Raw genomic sequence first — 20,110 nt, forward strand, 5'->3', positions numbered from 1 at the left:
TTGTAAGTGCTATTAACGTCAACATGTTGTCTGAGATCTGCACTTTAGAAAGACTCCACTGAATGAAACTGTTTTCAGTACATTTAAAAAGTTTGACTTCTTTTCTACCCTGAGTGGTTTTCTTTTCCTTCACAGCATTTTTGGCTGTGAATCGGGGGAAAAGTTGGATTGTCTTGATATTTCAGAAGTGCATGTAGATGGGTCATAACAGATTATTACCGTTATCTGATTACTCCCAGATGACAGCTCTTGATTGTCACATAAATAGACTCAGTGTTTAATAACGATAGTTCTGAGAATGTCTTTAATATTCAGGAAAAATCGGTGTTACACAATTAGCTGTAAATGAATTGATACCATATTGAATCTAAATAGGCTGTTGTGAGTGAATTCGATTCAGGAAATTAGTGGATGATACCAAAACCCTAGTAGTAACTGGCTACAAATCAATGTCTCATACTGACTCCTGTCATACAGTGCCTTCAGTTAGCCTCTAGAGGGTGCATTACAACACCAGTTTTTGTAAAGACAACCACTTGGATCCAAGTATGGGAGTAAAAGGGATTAGAGCTCAAAGTAAGAGTCATGTGTAGGTGTGTCCATACTTTTGACTGATATCATTTGTATGGTGGCGATAAAAGTTTGTGAAGGGGAAAAACCCAAGTGCTGTTGGACAGACAGGGGACAGACAGATGGACAGAGACATGTGGAAGAAAGACCAGTCAGGATAGCCCACCGGTTACTGTAGTAGGAGGGAATGTGGCCGCCACTCACAGCCACACTTTTGTTGTTGTTGGCTAACATTGTTTGCAAGAAGAGGGAGAGAAGGCAGATTAATGAGGAGACAGCAAGACTGGAAAAACACACAGCTACAAGCTTAAATACGGCAGGAAGCTGAGTCAGCTGATATAATCTGTGTTAGCATATGTGGACAGATACTTTTAAGATGTATGTGGAAGAAAATAAACCTTTGATCCCATAAAAATGACAACTTACAAAATCAAACAATTGGTTAATTTATTTTTCTTACAATCAAATCTTAAGTAAAACATTTAGGATCAGAACAGTACGTGTCTGATAAAAGCCATCTCTGTGGTCACCACTTTGGCCAAAAGTCCCTTGTTTGACAACTGGTTTTATCTGTATGCAGTTTGTAGTACCTGGTGCTGGCAGATCCAGCTTTGCCCTCCTGAGCTCCGTCATAGACGCCTGTAGCTGCTCGATTACAACGTCGTCCTCGAAATAGAAATTTTTGGATAAAGCCACCTGCAGAAACTCCACCAGCTCCTCCATGGACAACCTCATCAGGTGCTCTGTGAGTCACAAACACACACAAACATGAACTTTTTCAGTCTTTTAGGAGGACACCGGCTGGTAGAGCTTTGTGGAGTGAATAGTCTTACTCTTGTGCATTTTGAGGATAGTGTAGGACATGGCAGGCAGCACCCGTTCGCCCTCTAAAATGTAGATGTCCCAGATCCTGAGGGTGAGGGTGAAGGGAGTCTGAACACAAACAGAATTGAAGGTTAGAGGAACTGTTTTCAGTTGTTTAAGCTTCTTGAATCTGATTTATTGCTAAATGTAAATTGTGTTGAAGTCGGAATAGGACTAGACTGACTAGAAAAGAGGGAAAACCCAGCACAGGGCCAACGGGTTTTTAAACACTCAGAAATATACTGTGCTAAAAGCAGGGCACTCTGTTCTGTGCCGACTGGACTGCAGCTTCGGGTAAGATCAGAGGTGGAGGTTTGGCGCTGTACGTTCACAACTCGTGGTGAACAGCTACGAACATTATTGGAACTTTCTGTTCCCCTGACCTGGAATATCTGGCAGTGAAGTGCAGACGATTTAAACTGGTTAGAGAACTCAGCTCGGTCATGATCACAGTGGCCTACATACTGCTGCGAGCTAATGCTAAGTTAGTGCTGGAGGAGCTATTCCAGAGGTCGCTGTGATTGTGGCTGGGGACTTGAATTACATGGAATTAAAATCTGTCCTCTCCAAATTCCACAAATTCAATACACTTTCCGACAAGGGAGTTGAATATATTGGACCAGGTGTATTGTAACATTCCAGGAGCATACAAGGCTGCAGCAGCTCCTCACCTCAGGATATATTTCTGTGGAGTTGATCCCTGCCTCCAGACCTCTGATCTGCAGCACCAAACCCACCACCAGAACCTTTAGGTTTGGCCTGAGGAGGCTTCCTCAGCCTTACAGAACTGCTTTGAGCACACAGACTCGGGAGTGTTCAAAGAGGACGCTTATCTGGAGGAATACACGTCATCTGTGCAGTCCTACCCACAAAGACAATCACGGTTTTCCCTAATCAGAAGCCATGGGTAGACAACACAGTTCGGTCCCTGCTAAAAGCCTGGGATGCAGCCTACAGACCAGGAGACAAACTAGCTTATGGAAGGGCCCGCAAAGAAAAAAGGAATCTGGTTGGCAAAACTCAGGTACAACCAGCGCGTTGAGGAGCACTGCAGTGACAACACAGAACATGTGGAAGACCAGCAGGTCCGCCACGACCCCACTGACACCTTAAACAGCTTCTTCATACATTTCGACACTCCAAGCATCAAAAGTACTGTTCGCCCTCCACAACCAGAGGTGCAGCTGCCTCTTACCCTGCAGCTGCACCAAGTGACCTCCACCCTGAGGAAGATCAACATCAACAATGCTGCAGGTCCAGATAAGGTGTCAGGTCGGACACTAAAGCCGTGTGTGCTTAAACCGAGAGTTCTCAAAATTTCATTATGCTTGCATAATGACAATAGAGATCTTGAATCTTCTAAAATTCATATTACTCACTCTGTCCAGGAAGCACTGGAAAAACCACTTCATGGTGTACAGACTTGTAAACACCTCCTGGTTGTCCTGCAGCAGAACAACAAGCATTTATACAAGCTGCAACATCCTGGTCAATATGTTTGTTTTGTAGTGCTCTGATCATTTCTGGCAGCATATAATTTTCCACATCTGTTTCATGTGTCTCACCAGGTGCTGTTTCAGTTTGGGCAGCATCTTCTTCAGAATGCGGTCATGGTGCTCCTGGAAACGCATCAGCTTCGGGAAACCAGGGATAAAAAACCCTGAAGGTGATGACAGACAGAAGGTTTGTGCAAAGCAAAGTAACTTGCTGCTCTGTAATTGTGCCACATCTTTTATCGCAGCAGCTACTATACCCACAAAGTTGGCTTGTTAAACCGATGTAAGAAAACATTAAAACAGCTCATCTGAATGTATTTTGAGGCTGTGCTGTAGCCGTTTTAATTACCACCCCCTGCTGTGTGAATCTCTACTTCCTGAATTCTTTACTTACTCATGAAGCCAGAAAATTTAATTGGCAAAAACAAGTTCCTACAATTAATAGCTGTTCTGAAGTACTTGATTGTAGGTGATCAAATTCCTGGTCAAAAATAATTGGAAACAGAACAGCTAGAATCAGATTATCAGTTTTACCGTGCATGGCGTGTTTCTGCCCTGACAGGAGTCTGACCAGAGCCCAGAAAGCGTCCTCCTCGTTCATGTAGATCAGCAGCAGAGCTGTGATCTGACTCATGCCCTGGCAGTAGCCCACCTCCTGCAAACACACATTAATCAGCTGAAGGAAATCAACATGTGGTGACACCATGCTGTTAAATTAGCACATTTTCTTCCTCATAGTTAAAAATGAATTAGAAGAGTTTACAAAAGTGTGATTTATTACTTCCTGAAGCAGCTTAAAAATCTAGTTTGGAAGATGTAGAAACAAACAGAAGTCAAAGGAGTAAAACGGTAAAAAGGACTCACTGTGTTGTACATGGAGTAGGCTGTGAGGACGTGGAAGAGGGCCTGCTGTCTAAGAGAACACACAAACATCACAGTTAACGCAATCATCCTGAAAACACTCAACAGTTCAGGTTGTGTGTTCTAATAACTCAGACATCTTTAACATCCAGTAAAAATGCATGAAATGAAAAATAATTTATTAATTCCATCGGAAATCTGGCTCATGTAGGTGTAAAATAAGTGTGATGATAATCCTCACACAGAAATATGGAAATCAATCAGGTGTTAACTCTGGCTAACATACGTGATAAAAAAAAAAGGCAAGGAGATGTTTTAGTTCCTTATGGGAAAGCCATAAAGTTTCACAAGTCCTGGAATCAACCGTGACAGAGTTACCTGACAAATTATGTTTTTGTCATTGACAGTAACTTCCTGAGTTTTGTTGCATGTGTGCCGTTTCCTTGACGTCACATCAGTGAGAGCAGCACTAACAAGTAATATGCTTCACTACTCTTCATCCTTGCTGGTGAAATTATGTGGTGTACATCAGTGTTGTTTTCGTCAACAATGACGAATTTATTTAGTTGACGAACCTTTTTTTCATGATAACGAGACGGTGACGAGCTAAAAATGGCTCTCTGATGACGAAAACATGATGAGACATTTATGAGATTCCGTTGAGACGAAAATGTTCAAGGGCTGATTGACATTAAAAATGAACGACATTTCTGCCTACTGTGAGCGCCATCTCTCAGCCAGCAATGCTGCTGCATCTTGGCCACGCCCACCACCAGACGTGTAGCGCACACAGACAAGCAGTTTATTCATTCATAGATGAATCATGGCGGCAGCGTCGAGGAAGGGTTTAGTGGAAGAGATGAAACGATATATGGACATATTTTAACTATAATCCTTCATAATTTCACTGGCAGACCAGGTTAAGTTGAGCATGTGTTCTTCATCCTTTGCTCATATTTTGGGCATGTGTATGTTCAGGGTGGAGTATTGCACTTCAGAAAATTCTCAGAAATAAACCCACAGTTACCAAAATAAGGATGTTGTTGCTCTTTGCTTTTTAGGAGTAATGGATTACAGTATTTGCTGTTGGCTGGGAAACATTCTAAGTCTAAAACCATTCCTTTTAATTTTTTTGTAATTATTGATGAAAATACCCAAACAGATTTATATATTTGTATGATGAAGTAGGGCATCAATTCATGAAAAAATATGAAATATAGAAATAAAAGGTTTCTGTCCAACAGCAAGTATAGCACGGCAGTATTGCATCCCTGTTGATGGGAAAGTCTCGGCTAAAGCTTTTTTAAGTGGAGGTGTAGTATAAACTAAATGAGATTATTTTGTCAAACTCATACTGTTGTCACATGAAGCACTCACTTGACATCATAGCGATTCATGAACATGATGTGGTCCCTGTAGGTTCTGTTCACATCCAAATCAATCTGTCGGATGTCAGGGGACAGTCCTCTGGCTCTGGCCTTCAGCTTCTAAACGTTGGCACAACAGTAATAAAGGCAGAGCTTAAAAACACTCACAGTGTATCACAACCAACAACAACAGAACAACCAACAGCTTAACAACAGTTAAATCACACAAACAGGAGCTGGAAGTCAGACCAGTCTACACATATACAACAAGAGTTAGTTTCTATGACAACAAATTATGCTGCATCCTCAGTTGAACAACCATTTAAAACCTTGATCCAGTTTCCACAACATTCACTGTGTGCTGCTTTACCTTCATTCTGGTGGTTTTCTGTTTCTTGTTGCTAGTAAGGATGTCACTATTACTTGATTTAACAGTATTAAAAACCACATTTAATTAATCAAAAATCTCTTATCACTTTTCACAACAAGTAAAGCTTGAATAATACTGATGGATCAGCAGAACATCCACACGTTACTGCTTGTGTTGCTTTGAGTTGCAGAAGAGGTGTGTCCAAGTGGGAAAGTGTGGCAAAGGAAGAGTTTCTTTATTTCCACTGTTCCTGTATTTTTTGTTTCAAAGAGTAGCTGCTGGTTTTTTCTTAGCGTTTCTAAATTTTCTCCTGGGATTCAAAACCATTTTAATGAAGTAGTTTACAAAAAGCAGTGAAATGAGCAAAATCAGTAGCTAGACTTTTTCTCTGTTGTTCCCTGGTGGTGGAACTGATCAGCAGAGTCCTTATCCACTTCTAAGAGCAAGCTAAAACTCAGCTGTTTAAGGAGCATTTCCGCACTTAGCTGAACTCTTCTACTTGTCAGAATGAGTGTCCAGCTCTTTGGCACAACTCAGTACTGAATAAGCTGCGCATACTTACGCCCAAGATGATATTGTGTAATGAAAGCGTAATCTAGTAATTAAAGGACTACTGTAGGGAGGGGAAGGGGAAAAATATACTGCCTCTAGCATTACATGAAGCACCTGTGTCCAACTGGACTCGCAGCAGTCTGACTACCACTTAATTATGATGTCCCCTACTTTCTTGCTTGTGTTGTTCGTACTCTCAGATGTAAATCGCTTTGCAGAAAAGCGTCTGCTAAATGACTGTAGAATATAATAGAAGAAGCCTCCCAAGTCCAGGTAGAGGTCCAGCAGCCTTTTCCATTTGTTTTCTCTGAGAGAAATTCAGAGTTGATATGTAGTTTTCATTTATTGTTGACAGAGCAGAGGTGGAATGGGACTTATTTTACTTTGTTGCTATATTATTTTATTAGGTTGGCATCAAAACACAGAAATATATCAAAGACCTATGACTGTGCATGTAATTTTATACCTTTACAATGCTGTGAAATTAATGCATAAGAACTGGAATTATATGGTCAAACTCGCCCTTCCTGCAGGTTGCAGTGAGTGGCTACTCTGTGAGAATCAACTTCATGCTCTTTTCCGTTTTAATTTTAAGACCAACTTGACCAAAGAGCTAAAATTCTACATTTATAAAAATATAAATGATCAATACAGTTTCCCTGCTCAGCAGGCGCAACGTTTATTTTTCCTTCAAAAGTTTCATTCATTTGATTTCTGTGCCCAAACACATTACACCTCCACACCAGCTGCAGGCAGTGATATATTGATCTCACAAGCTAAACTTTCTAATGAGATCCAAAGTTTGTCTCAAGGGAGGACAAATATATTTTTTCTTTTTTCTGAACAAAAATAAACAGTTTAACTTTCCAATACATATCTTCCCCTGAAGCTCCGATATCAAATCAAACGAAGTTGCCAAGTGAATGTTTATGACGCTTTGCTGTAATGAATGCTGCAGAGTTCAGGATGTTTCATGAAGGGGTGAGGAACAGTTGTGAGGTTCTGGCTCTACCTCATAGAAGTCTTTCTTCTCCTCTTTGATTCTGGGAATATCGAGCAGCAGACACCAGACTTCCCCTCGGAGCTGCAGGGGGATGCCCTTGTAGATCCTCCGGACCAGCTGGAAGGAAACAGACAACAGTAGGTGATTGTTAGAAAGGCCTTCAAAGAGCTCGGCTCTGACACACTCCACCTGTACACCTGATCAGAGGTTTCACAGTCTGACAAAACATCAGGCCTTTTATTAAACATCAGTGGGTGGAGAGTGTCAGGGCTTTAAGTATTCCTGTGTTTATGCTGCATAAAAAAATAGATAATTTAAAAACTTTAAGTGTGCACTAATGTTGGCTATTATCTCAATGAGGTCATTTACCATATGAGCACAGCTTTACTATTAAACACATAAACACATTACTAACAAATCAGCAGTTATGCAGGGCTTGGAAAATGATTGAGAGTCAGCTCTGCCTAGACCGATGCTTGACCGCACATACAATACAGCAGAGACATTGAATAGATGTAAACGTTGGATGTGGTATGTCACTTTTGTTGATAGGGTGAAGTCTGAAGCCTGGAGAAGCCGACCTAATTGATAAGGGACCAATTGATAAGTTTGATCTTCTTTATCACAGACATTTCCAAACACTTTAAGGAAACTAAACTGGGAGAGCAGCAGGGGTTTACAGAAGTAGTTTTCTTTCCTTGACATCACATATTTTCCGACATCCACTCTCTGGCCGCTGGGGAGTGGATATAGACTGGTGGGAGTCTAGACCATTTAGAATGACATGCCATCTTTAAAAAAAGATCAATAACATCAGGCTGTTTAGTTTTTAAACAGTGACTGAGCACAGATGAAAAAATGTTCAGATAAAGCAGCATTATGTTGCTGAAGTTAGCTTCTGATTTGTGATATACACAAAGGGCAGTTCCATTGTTTTTTGGGGGACTTTGAGCACATTAGACCAGGTATTGTTTGAAAAACTTAAGACGTTTCTTTCTGCAATAAATTATTCTGAAGAGCATGTAGATTCATTAATACAAAGTTTCTGATTTGTAAAACCTTTATTTATTTCCTAAAAATGCATATAAGGCTAGTTTTATTTACTATTTGCATCTAGACTACATCAGACAAGGTCCTTTTAAAGATGACAGCATTCAGAGTGATTACTTAGGCTACCTAGTGACCTTGCTTGGTATGAACATTTCTATTAGCTTTGCTAATAAACACTGGACTGCCTTTTACTGACTGGACAGAGTTCAGAGTAAAGACAGGATGCAAAACGAATGCTAAATTAGCCATCGTTAGTGAGACACCAAAGTGTGAAAATCTGCCAAAGTTCAATAGTATTGCTTTAAAATTACATCATCGTGTACTACTGTTTTCATTGTCTGGATTTCCTTTGTCGTTGACCCTCATTTCGTCTTTAGTGCTCTCAATGGCTGCATCTCAACAACTTAACTCCTCCCCCCACTGACACTTCCAAAACATTTAGCATGTATGATATTGGGTCAGGCATTGGGAATGTCTGAAGCTTTGGCTCACAGTAATAAGTGATAATCACTGATTTGCCTTTAATCTGAGCTGTTTGCATCCAACCTCCAAAAACAAGTTTCCACATGTTTTCTTCTAAAACCATCCATGAGATGACCTGGGTAGGATTGGTATGCATTGAATGACATCTGAGACAACAACTGAGCTCCTGTAACAACACAAATCTTTGAGGTCATTTATCATCTAAAAAGAAACACAGTATCAGTTGTGGATTCATCCAAAAGGGAGGACATTGCAACGTTCTTTTCATACCTGTTGCACCTTTCTTCTTTTTTTTTTCTTTTAACTTTGTGGCATTATTTAATTTTCTGACGACTGTAAGGTATAAAATATCTTTCACCTTTCTAGAAAAACACTTCAACTGACACCAGTCCTTATATCTGCTGATGTGACATTACACTTGAAGGTAACTGATGCAGGACTTGACTTAACAACCATGGTAACGCAAAAGATGCATTGAATTACGAGGACGGCGATGCATGACGATTGAAACAGATCTTGCTATTAACGCATGTAAGGGAGCATAAACGGCCTTTAGACAGACAACGGTGTAAAAAAATAAAGACCACAAAGTGGAAAAAAACAGCTACATTTTCTTTCATTCTAAAACTGTAAACCACAGATATGTAAAATAAACCAAAGGTGATGCAGAAAAGAGAAAACTCTCCTTGTAGTGTCAAAGATGTCGGAGATATGAGCAGCGTTTGCCTGAATGAACTCTGCTCTCTGCCTGAGCAGAAGTGAAGGGTTTTGGAAGGTGAACCTCAACCATCTGGCTGGATGAGCTCCAGGAGAGATTGCGGGCCGAGAGGGAAAAAGACTGCTCTGCATGCAGAAGAGTCTGAAGTGATTCAGTGTTGACAAAGAGGTGGAAAATAAGTTAGACTGCGGGTGAGGAAGATGAAGTCCTAAAACCTAAACTGCTGGAACAGCAAAGCTCATCGTGGCAGTGAATTCTGAGGCTGCAGCTATTAAACTGCAGTCGACCGGAACATATACAGCAGAAATGGGAGATGTGTGGACTGTAAAATGACCGTACAGGGGACTCGCAGCAGAAGCTAAATTAAAACAAGATCCTGATGCTGACTATGTTATGCTAATAGTTCTTATACACCAAACTAATCAGATTGAGGCTGATTTAACACACTGAAAAGGTGGAGAATAAGATTGACGGGGTCCATGGTGCATTCAGTGACTCTCCAGACCATCTGTTGTGGGATTTTTAAGTTACTAAAGCTGAGTAAACTTTTATTGACCCTTTGATACCTTTATTTTTTTGCACCAGACAGATGTTGCATGTGTTTGTCAGCTTTGTGTGGTGGCAACCCAAATAAAGTTTAATGAATCAAATACACATCATAATGTGCTTAATTGTTCTACATCCATAAAGTCTCAGAGCTACAGCTTTAGCCACTATAAACTCCTACAGTCCAAAAATGGCCTCTGATGGCTGTTTTAAATTTCATGGCCAATCAAAGTAAAAGCTTTTATAAAGACGCCGTCAACAAGCTAAAACAATACAGTAAAAATTTCTAGTGATTCCAGCTCTGGATAAATCGAGTACATTGTAGTGAATTTTAATGTAGTTTAAGATGACTGCTGAAAAGCTGTAAAAGCCGGAGGGTGTGGCGTGCAGACGTGTGGAGATTTATCATGTTTGATTTGTAAGCTGAACTGGTTTTGCTGAATCGTGTGAGAAACAGCAGCTCAAACAGAGTCTGAGTTGTGATTTACAGAGACGTGAGGATGAGCGGAGAGTTAATGAAAAGTCTTAAATCAGACCTCATCTCCAACTTGGCCTCCATGTCATGGTGTGTTGCACTGATGTAGTGTGGTTGGGATTGTTTATGCTAAAAGCCAGAGGATTGTGTGTCTCAGAGTTATTAAAAATTAAAAAAAGAAAAAAGCCTCCACCCTATTAACCTCTAACCAGCATCCTCGGGTCGCACCAGTTGCTGGTGCAGCAACCTTGTAATTTGGTTCTGATGAAGACGTCAGTGCTTCTGCATCTGCTGGACCACTCTGAGTCAGTTTGCATGTTTTTTTTTACATTTTCATTCTGTGCTGTTTTAACATATTTATGCACTAAGGGTATAAATCACAAGTCTGATCACGATAAATCAATTCAATGAAAGAGAGTTTAATTTTGCCGATATCACAACTTGTATGATATGGGTCGATTACCACGATCAGTATAAGACACACTGATTTAACACAATCACCTCCATTCATATAAAATCACAAAAATCCCTCAAAGATATAATAGCTGCTTTAAAATGTCTACATCATATAAAAGACATTTCTAAGACAACAAAGCAGGATATTGTGTAAACCGAACTCGTATTTAGGGTCTCAAACTAAATTTCAGTATAATTTTGTAATAATAAAGGTGTTGCATTCTGACTGTCACAGTTACACACCACACCTTAAATTAAACATTTCCTACATCAAATTCAAATAAGATGCTTCGGTTGTTAAAACAAATGGAAACGATTCCACATTTTCTTAATGAAGCTTATAAATAACGACCGTATAAGCAAGCATGTATAAGAATGCAAACTGGATTTAAACATGACAACTCAAACACTTTTGGTTTAATTCATTTAGGAAATCATTTTCTATTTAGGAGAAATTAATTGCTCCATATTTTCAATTTTGGTCAATGATGATTTCACTCAAAAATCTTTGAACCTTAAATCAATTAAATTAAGGACCAATAACGGTAAAGTGCTTCCAAACTGTTCTGCCAGTGAAAAAGTTAAAGTTAATGGAAGAGTTTCAGATTTAACCTGTATGCGTCACATAGGAAGCTTGGATCTGTTGTTTTCTAAATAACAACGCCCTCATTGAGACCAGCTTCTGCTGCCTTCACTCTGCCGGCACAATGAACCCTGAAGTTTTCAGAACCTTTTACATTTTTTGTTTTATACTCATGTCGACATTAATTGTGTTTGATTTCTATCCCTCTTTACTACATTTTATAAACCCAATCAGGTTTATGTTAACACAGCAAGGTTGTTTTGGTTGGCCACTGTCCTAAAGGTTTACTCATTTAAAACCTGCTATTTTCACCAAAAGCATGTTCTTATGGATGAAAGACTTGTTGTGGAACAACTATTTTACTGGACCCTTGCAGACATAACAGGACTGTTTTTGTTGCAGCATCACTTGCTACTGGAGTCCAGTATGCCTTCAATGATAAACTGTATTTGTGACTGGTCTAAAATAAGAGCTTTCTGAATCTACAGTCATGAATGGAGCCTGCAATGGCATACATGAACGTTAGGTGCGTGGGTAGTTGGAAAGGAGACATAGCAAGGTCTTAGCTAGGTGTAATAAAAGCACAAAGGGTTTGAATAATTGTGCAAAAGAGCCATTAAAGGGTTATAATTCTGTTTTTATACCATCTACATCTTAGCTTCCTTTAATTTGAATCTGTTGCACCACAGAGCTAAACACAAGCAGCAGCTCATGTAGTCACATCCTTCAGCTTTTTACACAAAAACAGAACAATTAATCAGCCCATTTCCTTTCCTGCTGTGACCGACTTATCAGGCACAGAACTAGGATTTAATTTTCAGATACCTCTGCTCTTTCACCATTATGTATACAGTATAACACTTTAACTTGAAGGCAGTGTTTCATGTATGGCATGGGGAGGGGAAAAGCTTCTTTCCCACTGTGGGCTAAATGTTCTCAGCAGCTGGTGAGTTAGAAACAAAATAAAGTCATATTAGGCGTGAACGGTTCCCTTACTGAGCTGACAAAGAGGAGAAAATCACGCTGAGGAGATGCAGACGATGTGACAGAGGGATAGACGGATGTTTCTGCTGTGATGGAAACAACAAAAAGATGCTGAAAAATGAGGCAGTGCGCTTGTGGTGCGTTTGTCTTTGAAAGACATAGCTCATTACATTCCTGAAGGAAATCAGATGGAAATAAAGCAAATTAAGAAGCACTGGAGGCAACAACACAACCTGGACCTAAGAGTCACTAATGAAGACAACCATAACAGATACTGGCCCTCACCCTCTAATTGTCCTTGCGGGAATTAGACTGACACTCGCTTCCCCTTCAAACAGATGGACTGCAGCAGAAGCAGCACACACGTAAATAAGCTCTGCAACACCAGTACTAAAACATGATTCCAACATTTAGGGATGAAAGATTTTAACTTCTCACTTACCTAAAACTGATAGTAATCACCTTGTGCATTGAGTTAACTCATGATTATTAATGTAATGAAAAAAGAAATGATGAACTTGTTTTGTTGTTTATTACAGCTGTTTGAAGCTTTTTAAGCTAAATGTGGGTCAGCCATCAAGGTGATAAATGTCTAATCTTGGCTTCTCACCACAGCTACAAGCAACAAAGCTACTTGTAAATAATTCAGTTACTTTGAATTATTTCCATACAGGCCTGGAAAGTGTCTCAAGTACATTTTTACTTTTGTGGCTTATTTCAGAGAGATCAAACTGTGGGACAGGAAGTGGGACAAACAAATTAGCATACAGGCTAAAAAAAACAAAAACAAAGAGCTCCATAGTCAAACAGGTCACTGCAAACAAACTGATTCATACATCTTTTAAAACCAGCCAGACCTAAAGTTCTCTGCTGGTTAGTAAGTCTTGTTGGGTGAAGGTGTAGACAAGGACAAAACTGCTCAAATGTGCCTCTTTCCACTCACTGCAGTTAAGTTTTCATCTTTGCTAACAAAAATGCATTTCCTCAGACTGAACACTGGGAGGCGTCATTCATATATATAGAAACTATGAAGTGAACACAAATATGTAGCAGGGAGGTGATAGGAGCCACTGTTTTAGTAGAAATTCAGGTAAAACAGGACACAGCGTGGTCTTTGTGTGTGTGGTTGTTCAGAGCAACAGAACAGAAGCTGGAGTTAAATTTTCTACATCATCTGTGAATGAACTGTGTTTCTGTAGCCCTGGAGATTTAGTCAGTGTCTAAAGTGACATGATAAAGTGAAGTGAGTTTAATAAATCACGTTCTTATCATAACTCCCATTATCTTTTACCTTATTTGTTTTGTACTTCATTCATCAGACAAGTTCATGCTTGTAGTAATGGCACTTGTGCAAGACAACAAACCTGCGTTTCTACAGAGCAAACATTTAGATTTAAGCTACCAGTACAGCCCTACAGGTACCAACTCAGCCTAAACATTGCTAATGATTTCAGTGTGTAAAGAGTAAAACTAAGATGTGTCCAGAGCAAGCAGATTTTATGAAGTGTTGATGCTCTTGTCTATTTTAATTCCTGCTGCTTCCTGTCAGCTCAGGTTGGGTTTTTGTGGCTAGAAATGTTGGCATTTCTTTGTGCTACTTGAATTTTTTTCAGCCTCTATGCAGCTTTTCTTATTTGAGCCCCGGCTCAAAAGTTTCACTTGTTCGGTCCTATAAACAGTTGGCAGCTCATTTATTTGGCACCTTTGATTGGCCAAATAAACCATGTTCACCTCACCTTCTCACTGTTCTTGTATTTGTCCCAACTCTTGAGCATCTTCAGCCATTTGGTGGTCCTCTCTAACTCCGTGTGTTTTTGCTGTGGAAATGAGAAGTGAGACATCAGAAAGTTTCCCATGCAGAAGCTTTTCTGTGGCTACACTCCCACTGGTGGGAACCACAGTCAGGAAAAAGGAAGATGCTGCAGGTGAATAAACTTCATGTATGAAACCGGGCAGATGCTCTGGGCTGGTTTTTCAGAAACAAAGCACATTTTAAATTTGCTGCATTGAGTGTGAACTGGATTTAAACATGACAAACACTTTTGGTTTAATTAATTTAGGAAAACATTTTCTATTTTAGGAGAAATTAATTGCTTTGTTCTTCCTGTTTGATGTGTCAACACACACAACATACTGCATGAAAACGCTGCCTGAGGTACTGGAAATGGCACAAAACATTAATGTAGGAGAATTCAAAAGAGACAAAACAGTCTATTTTTAAGCCAAAGCTGAAGAAAAAAAGATCCACACAAGTCTGACAGAAAAGATAGAAATGACTGACTGTGTGCTTATTGCATGTGACATAAACAGCTGACTGAACTATATTTAAAATCCTGGACAAGAAGCTTGTTAAAGATGCAGCAAAACAGAATATTTGGATTTTTCTCCTGAAATGAAGGAAGTGGGTGAAGATAACTGTTACTGAGGGGAGAACAAAGATCAGCTACTGTTCTATTTATAAAACAAATCTAGCTATTTGTTGTGGTCTTATCTGTAAAATCTTTTGACTGCAATAAATCTCCATGAGTTCAGGAATTAGGAACTTTATCTTCACTTTGATTAATTAAACCAGGATCTCAGTTCATTTGCTGCTCTGGACATGCTTGTTTTAGCCCTGATCCAGCCCTTCTTTATATTTCTCTTCCCAGCAGTCAGACTTTTTCTTCTTTTTTATAATCTTCTGTAATAATTATTCAGACTTTCTGAAGGTCTTTCAAAGTTTTTTTTTTCTGCCTTTTCACTTTTTCAGTCCAGTCCTTGTACCTAACGTTTGTTTCTTTAGCCACGTAGCTCTGAGCTGCCACAAAAAGGCTCCTAACTCAAGGGATGACCCAGTGTTGTGTCAACACACAGACAACTTAGCAAAAAAAACATTTTCAAATGGATGTTGTGCAGTGTGTACAAAACAAAAAAACAACTATAGAGCAGATGAACAGGATAAGTCCAATAATAAATCCAGCAAAGACCTGAACTAGAACCTGAGATGCATCTGGACCTTCAGCTAATCCGTCTACTGCTGGCCGAAGCCTCAGAATCAGAAATTGCTTGCATGGAAGGATATGGCTGTCAAGAAGGCATTCCTAAGGAAGGGTAACAGGGAGAAAAGCCTGAGCTATGCCACATAACACAGGAACTGGACTGAAAATCAGTGGAAAAGGTCTGATGAAGAGATGAATCCTCCCCAGAGCCCGGACCTCAACATTGTTGAAGCAGTGTGGGATCATCTGGACAGACGTTCATATTCAGTTCTTCAGATTAATTATCCACCCCCCATAATTTTATATTTGTTGTCCTCTGTCCAGTTTATCTAATCTTCACATCTTTTTGGCACCAGGAGAAACGAAAACAGGATCTTTTTACTCTTGTACTCTAAGTTGCTGTGTTTCTATTGACAAAGCTGGAAAAGTCATGAATACATTTTCATGTAATTTTTGTAACTGTAAATTTTCCATGTAAATTTTTATAATTTTGCTTTTTACCCACCTTCTCCTCCAGCGAGTCGTAGGATGGAAGTTCATTTTCACTGTAGAGAGGAGAAAAAAGGGAAATTAGTATTTAGGAGTTTATCTCAGAACCTGTAGTTAACTTCAGATTATATCACAAACTGAAGTTTAGTCAAACCTGCCTGCATGTATGATAAATATCTCAGATGGAAATCATTGTTTATTTAAACATAATCCTTCCAGGAACACTGATAGATGAAGTCAGACTCGTCTGGTTATCAGAGGCAGTGAACATTACACGTCAAGAACAGGAAATAACAGATTGGAGTTTCCTTCATCTCCCCTCTGTTTATCTGAGTTTCTAAGCCTCTGCAGGAGTGTTTTCCTTTGAGACAGAGTCAGTGAGCATTGTGATTTCATCTCCTGCTACCTGACATTTACCAGAACAAACAGTAAACAGAGAAGTCAGAGTTCAATAACCGCAGGGAGAGCTTTTCCAATAATCTCTAGTAGTGCCCTTTCTGGCTTTAAAACAAGTTGTTTAAAGCTGAAAGTGAACAGTGAAAAAAAATAGATTCTACATCCAGATTATTACAAGAATAAATAGGCAACAGTTAACATTATATATGTCTTTCTATTCTAAGATTTAACATTTAAACAAAAGCTGAAAACTAAAAGCATGAGCAGAAACTAGATTTAATACTATAAGAAAGGATAACCAAGCAGAGCTTGTTACGTTGGCTTTTTTTTAATGTTATTATTCCTTCATGCTTGGTTGCACATTTGAGTGTTAATGTCAGAACTTACTCTCTGAAAATGTTTTAATTTAATTGTGCATCAGCTCCAGTTTGATTTTTTTAACTATAAACTGATCCAATAGCAGAATCAGCTGTTTGGCATTGGCAGAGAAGATTTGACAAGTTTTTCATGGACACAACCCACAAACAACTCTCTGCTTATTCCACAATGTTTTTTCCTTACATATGTGGCTCGATTTACAGGAAATAAAACAGGCTTTCCATCAGTATAAGATTTATTGCAATCCACCAAACATTAATGTCCTTACTCCTTGTGTTGAGATTAGTTTTCAATGTCTGAATGTTAAGATGCTAAGATCTGAGTTGTTGAAATGTCAGTTGATTCATGATTTGCTAATTGGTACAACAAATTTGTTCATGTTTTGGTAGCACTACAAAAAGCATAGGAGAACCACTGTGTTAGATCCAAGAAAGCCAACACTTCACTTGTTAATAAAGTTCCAATATTTTTCTTTCCTTTCTCTCTTTACTTTTTATTTATACGTGAAGCTGCCTCATATCATTACACTCCCTAAATAATGTCATTTCATCACTTTCTGCTCTCCTGCAGTCCCATATCATCAAACTTACACCCCCATGCTTCACTGTTGGAACTGCACATTTACAGCTGGTACTCCTGACTGGTCCCATCTCAAATATGCTGGACCCATCTGAGCTGAACATTGATGTGGTCTCTCATTTGATCAAATAAGGTGCTGCAAACTAACTGAAAATTACAGATGTTCTCAGTTTTCTGATCTATATTTTACTTTTGTCAGAAGGGTTGTATGAATTATACAAGTTTGGATCATCTGATAAATAAACTTAAAATAAACAATAAACTTGCTTCCTTTTCAAGCTCAATTTAATTTGTTGAAATCAACCAAAAAAACACTCAAAGCAAGTTAAAAGATTAGAAGTCTTCTCTGCCAGCTTGTCCACCCTGAAACATCCTCCCTGGTCTTCAATGTCCTCCTTCTGTCCACTCTGTGACCTCCACCTCAGGATACTTCCGTCCCTGTCTGAAACAATCATGTAACCCAGAGGTTTCTGTCTTCAACCACCCTCCCCATCACTCTCTCCAACTTACACCCCCTACAGTAAAGTCTGGATCGTATTGCTCCACGCTAACACTCCTGCTCTATGATTATGGCTAACCACATTGTTTCCTGCCTGCATGTGCCAGCCTATATATAACACCAACACAGGGCTGTTGAGGAGCCTGGCAGCCAAAGCCACACACACTCTTCCCTCAGCAACATCAGGCTGTACAGTCGCTCTCTCTTCTGTTGTGATCCCACCGTTCAGCAGCTGCTGAGGTTATTAATGGTCTTTCAGGGGTGACTGAAAGTTGTGATGCTTTTCTGTGTGTGTCTTACTGGACGAAGCCAAAACGGTCAACGACTTTGTACAGGTGGAAGTTGGTGTCCTCCCAGGGCTCCACGGTAGCCTCTTTTCCCTGGAACCAAAACAACAGAATGAAACAGAGGGAATAAAGGATTTGAAAAGAAAGATTCAGAGCTTTGTGAGATTTTCAAGGATGCACTGGGTCTTAGATATAAGAACTGAGCAAAACATAAAATTTGTTTTTGAACATGAGCTGTACAGTGACTCTAAAGCAGTCTCATAGAATGTATATGCATGTTAATTCCCCTCTAAAAACAGCTCCACGTGGTTCATAGAAACACAATTCTCTTTAATATTTCCTTCCCATATTCATCGTGTTCTTCATTATTACGTCTTCACAATAACCAGTAGTGTAGATTTAGTTTTGGTGTCAGCGCAGCCACATTTTAACCTCAGAAACTCTTAAAACTTTTATGTTTCTTATGCACACACAGGACTGCAACAGTCCTGACCTTGCACGCTCAAGTAATCCAAGTAATGATCTGTCCTCTCCGAATAGGTTGCTGGATCCCGAGTGGGTGGTGCCTTTTATTTGAGTACCTGAGCTCAATGCATCTGGGTTATAAAAAAACTCTGATCTCAGTGGTCTCATTTATTCTGCATGCAGCTCCCCACAACTGCACTGCACTGACCTGCATCCACATCTTCACCACTGATGCTGCCCTCTCCACACATTGTGCAGTTTTTAGGCATCGTTGGCATTTTGGGCGTCCTCTCCCGTTTTTGTCCTGGCCTACTATACTAATGTATATACAATACATTATTATAAGTGATTATGATTTGTTGCTGCTTCGATGCATAATCGTCCACGTCCGCATCTTGATGCATCGTAGAAACAATTAAATTCAACACCCCTAACTACAACATAACCGATTCAAATAAAATGGATCTTCATGAGTTTGTTGTCAAGTTTTGCACAATGCTGTTAATGACCCACTCATCTGAATCTGGTCTGTTGCTGAAGGGGAACATTTAACGCCTGCAGGACACCGTCCCTTGACCGGAATTGGTGATCCCTGCCTTATAGGTACGTTATAACGATATGCTGCATGTGCATCCATTTAAATACAGCAAAACTGTAGAAAAAATGTTTCACATCATCAGCAGCAGCCATCTTGGCTGTCACTGCATTAAACCTAATCCATGTTAGATAAATGGTTCTGATTAGCCTGATTAGACAAATTCTGCCAGAGCAAATGACACGAGCTCTCAGACTACTCTGAATTACAGAATTATCAAACTCAAAATGCCACCTGGGAAGTTAAGACTATTTTCTGCCCTTTCCCAGATGAAATACGGAACCAGTTCTGCAGAAGACTAATCAACATATCTGTTTGTGTCTGACGCAGGTTGTGGTCTGATAGAAACTGAAACAGTCTTCAGATTGAGCTTCCAATTACATGCTGCCCACGTACCTCTGGGGCAGAGAATCATGTTTTGATTGGCTGCGAGATTACAAGAACAGCCTCGGCTTCAGTGCCCTTGGGAAGGAGCGTTGGCGTAAGTGTGTGTTTATGAGATGGAAAAACTGTGTGTGTGTGTATGTGTGTGAGCGGTAACAGGTGTGAAATGCTCACCTGCGTCATTGTCTGAACCCCATCATTCAAAAACATCTCAAGTTAATTTACCCTCATGAACCCGATAGATAAAGAAAAGGATGGTGGAGGGATAAAGGACACAAAGTCTGCAGAAGCTGCATCTTAAGGTTGTAAAAAACCTGAGCAGTAGAATTAAGCTGTAAATCTACTTTAAATGTGTATTTCTGTACTTTTATGTGAAGCTAAACTTGTTTTAATGTATCAGCTAAGAACTGAATGACCTCTAATGAAGCTTTTTTTAAAACTCAGGAATCTCAGAGACTGGTGCTAAATCCTTAGTATAGTAGTCTAGAAGGCCACCAGAGCTCTTTAAAAAATATGTAGTGTACATGTCAGACCAGTCAAACTTTACTCAGGTAAATGAGCCCAAAGTGTGTAAAGGTGTTAAAAGAGGAAGCGTTTCTGGAAGAAACAAGTTGTCCTCCCTGCTTGTGTTACCTTTATTAAACCACACATGAGACACAGTCTGGAACAAAACTGGTTTGTG

At 39.6% G+C, this 20,110-nt stretch overlaps 1 protein-coding gene across 5 annotated transcripts in view; it reads right to left on the bottom strand.

Annotated features, from left to right (window-relative positions):
- The window catches only part of usp6nl (USP6 N-terminal like), a 104,335-nt gene that overhangs the window by 10,420 nt on the left and 73,805 nt on the right, over positions 1 to 20,110 (bottom strand). For all 5 annotated transcript variants that reach the window (XM_041976976.1, XM_041976975.1, XM_041976972.1 and 2 more), the window contains 11 exons: positions 17,998 to 18,077; positions 15,862 to 15,901; positions 14,115 to 14,195; positions 7,093 to 7,200; positions 5,169 to 5,278; positions 3,795 to 3,843; positions 3,465 to 3,585; positions 3,000 to 3,094; positions 2,814 to 2,879; positions 1,404 to 1,503; positions 1,161 to 1,313 (listed from right to left, as the gene is read on the bottom strand). In XM_041976976.1, the coding sequence (XP_041832910.1) occupies positions 1,161 to 1,313; positions 1,404 to 1,503; positions 2,814 to 2,879; positions 3,000 to 3,094; positions 3,465 to 3,585; positions 3,795 to 3,843; positions 5,169 to 5,278; positions 7,093 to 7,200; positions 14,115 to 14,195; positions 15,862 to 15,901; positions 17,998 to 18,077 (1,003 nt within the window). The remainder of the gene's footprint in view (positions 1 to 1,160; positions 1,314 to 1,403; positions 1,504 to 2,813; positions 2,880 to 2,999; positions 3,095 to 3,464; positions 3,586 to 3,794; positions 3,844 to 5,168; positions 5,279 to 7,092; positions 7,201 to 14,114; positions 14,196 to 15,861; positions 15,902 to 17,997; positions 18,078 to 20,110) is intronic.

This window comes from Melanotaenia boesemani, chromosome 23 (genome assembly GCF_017639745.1).
Source record: "Melanotaenia boesemani isolate fMelBoe1 chromosome 23, fMelBoe1.pri, whole genome shotgun sequence".
In the NCBI taxonomy this organism is placed as follows: Eukaryota; Metazoa; Chordata; class Actinopteri; order Atheriniformes; family Melanotaeniidae; genus Melanotaenia; species Melanotaenia boesemani.